The 1,069-nt window shown below is 56.1% G+C and overlaps 1 protein-coding gene across 1 annotated transcript in view; it reads right to left on the bottom strand.

The window, feature by feature from the left end:
- The window catches only part of DACT2 (dishevelled binding antagonist of beta catenin 2), a 10,493-nt gene extending 10,100 nt beyond the window's left edge, over window positions 1-393 (bottom strand). Inside the window, exon 1 of the mRNA XM_040449245.1 lies at window positions 333-393. Within this exon, the coding sequence (XP_040305179.1) occupies window positions 333-393 (61 nt within the window). The remainder of the gene's footprint in view (window positions 1-332) is intronic.
- Window positions 394-1,069: the final 676 nt, after the last annotated feature.

Here is a 1,069-nt window from a genome sequence, read left to right as displayed (position 1 = left end):
ATCCCGCGCCCGGCCCGCCCCGCGCCTGTCCGGCCTCCCCCGGCCTCTCCCGGAGCCTCCTCGGAGCCTCCCGGCCGCGCGCGCGGCCTCCTGCGCCGCCTCTCCCCGCCCCCGCCCCGCAGGTCGCCAAGGTGGGGTGGGACCTATCGGTGGCCGCGGAGGGCGGTGTTTGCACACGCCCCGAGGTCACAGCGGCCGCCCCCGGGCCCGCCCCGTCGACGGAGCCCCGCGCCCTCGGGGGCCCTGGGACCCAAGCTCTCCCTGGAGGCCCGAGGGGACCGAAGGAAAAGGGGGAGCCCAGCAGCAGAGCCGCAAAGGGCCGGAGGGGGAACACGGTGAAAGGTTGTGTTTAGGTTTAAAGTAAAAATATAAATTCTTGGCCCAGTAGCGCATTGTGAGGGCCACGTTACCACCGTAAGCTCGTTACAGATTTGGAAAGCGTGTTATCCACTTTTCCTGATGCGTATCTGCAGTCGGAATCCTCAGCTTGTCTTTTTTTTTTTCTTTTTTTTTTTAATAATCGCTTTTTTTGAGATGCTGTGCAAGAATCATTACAATTCACCTATTTCAAGCGCACAGTCCAACGGTTCTTAGTGTGTGCACAACCGTCACGGGGCTGTACAACTGTCACCACCACCAGTTTTAGAACATTTTCACCTCTCCAAAAAGTAACTCTGTACCATTAGCCTCAGCCTCCTCCGCCGCCGCGCCCCTATCCTTCCGCAGCCGGTTCGGGTCATTTCTTGCCAATAGAATCATGCACCAGGCAGTCCTTTGTGCCTGGCTGTTTTCTCTTCCCTTAGGCTTTTCCAGGTTCGTTCATGTGGTGGCGTGATCTCCGTCCGTCGTTCCTTTCCACTGGGAGATAATATCCCATTGTTTGGATAGACCACTGTTACGTACCCCGTTCACTTACTGGTGCACATTTGGGTTGTCGCCACTTTTTGGGCTACTAGGAATATTCTGCTCTGGGTTTTCATGTGCTAGTTTTTAGCTGAAAGTTATTTTCATTTCTTTTGGGTGCAGACCTCAGAGTGGCACTGATGGGTCGTAGGTAACTACTGAGAGC

This window comes from Herpailurus yagouaroundi, unplaced genomic scaffold (assembly GCF_014898765.1).
Source record: "Herpailurus yagouaroundi ecotype Mexico unplaced genomic scaffold, PumYag 198, whole genome shotgun sequence".
Classification (NCBI taxonomy): Eukaryota; Metazoa; Chordata; class Mammalia; order Carnivora; family Felidae; genus Herpailurus; species Herpailurus yagouaroundi.
The sequence above is the reverse complement of the archived record's forward strand: the minus strand, read 5'-3'. Positions and strand labels throughout refer to the sequence as shown.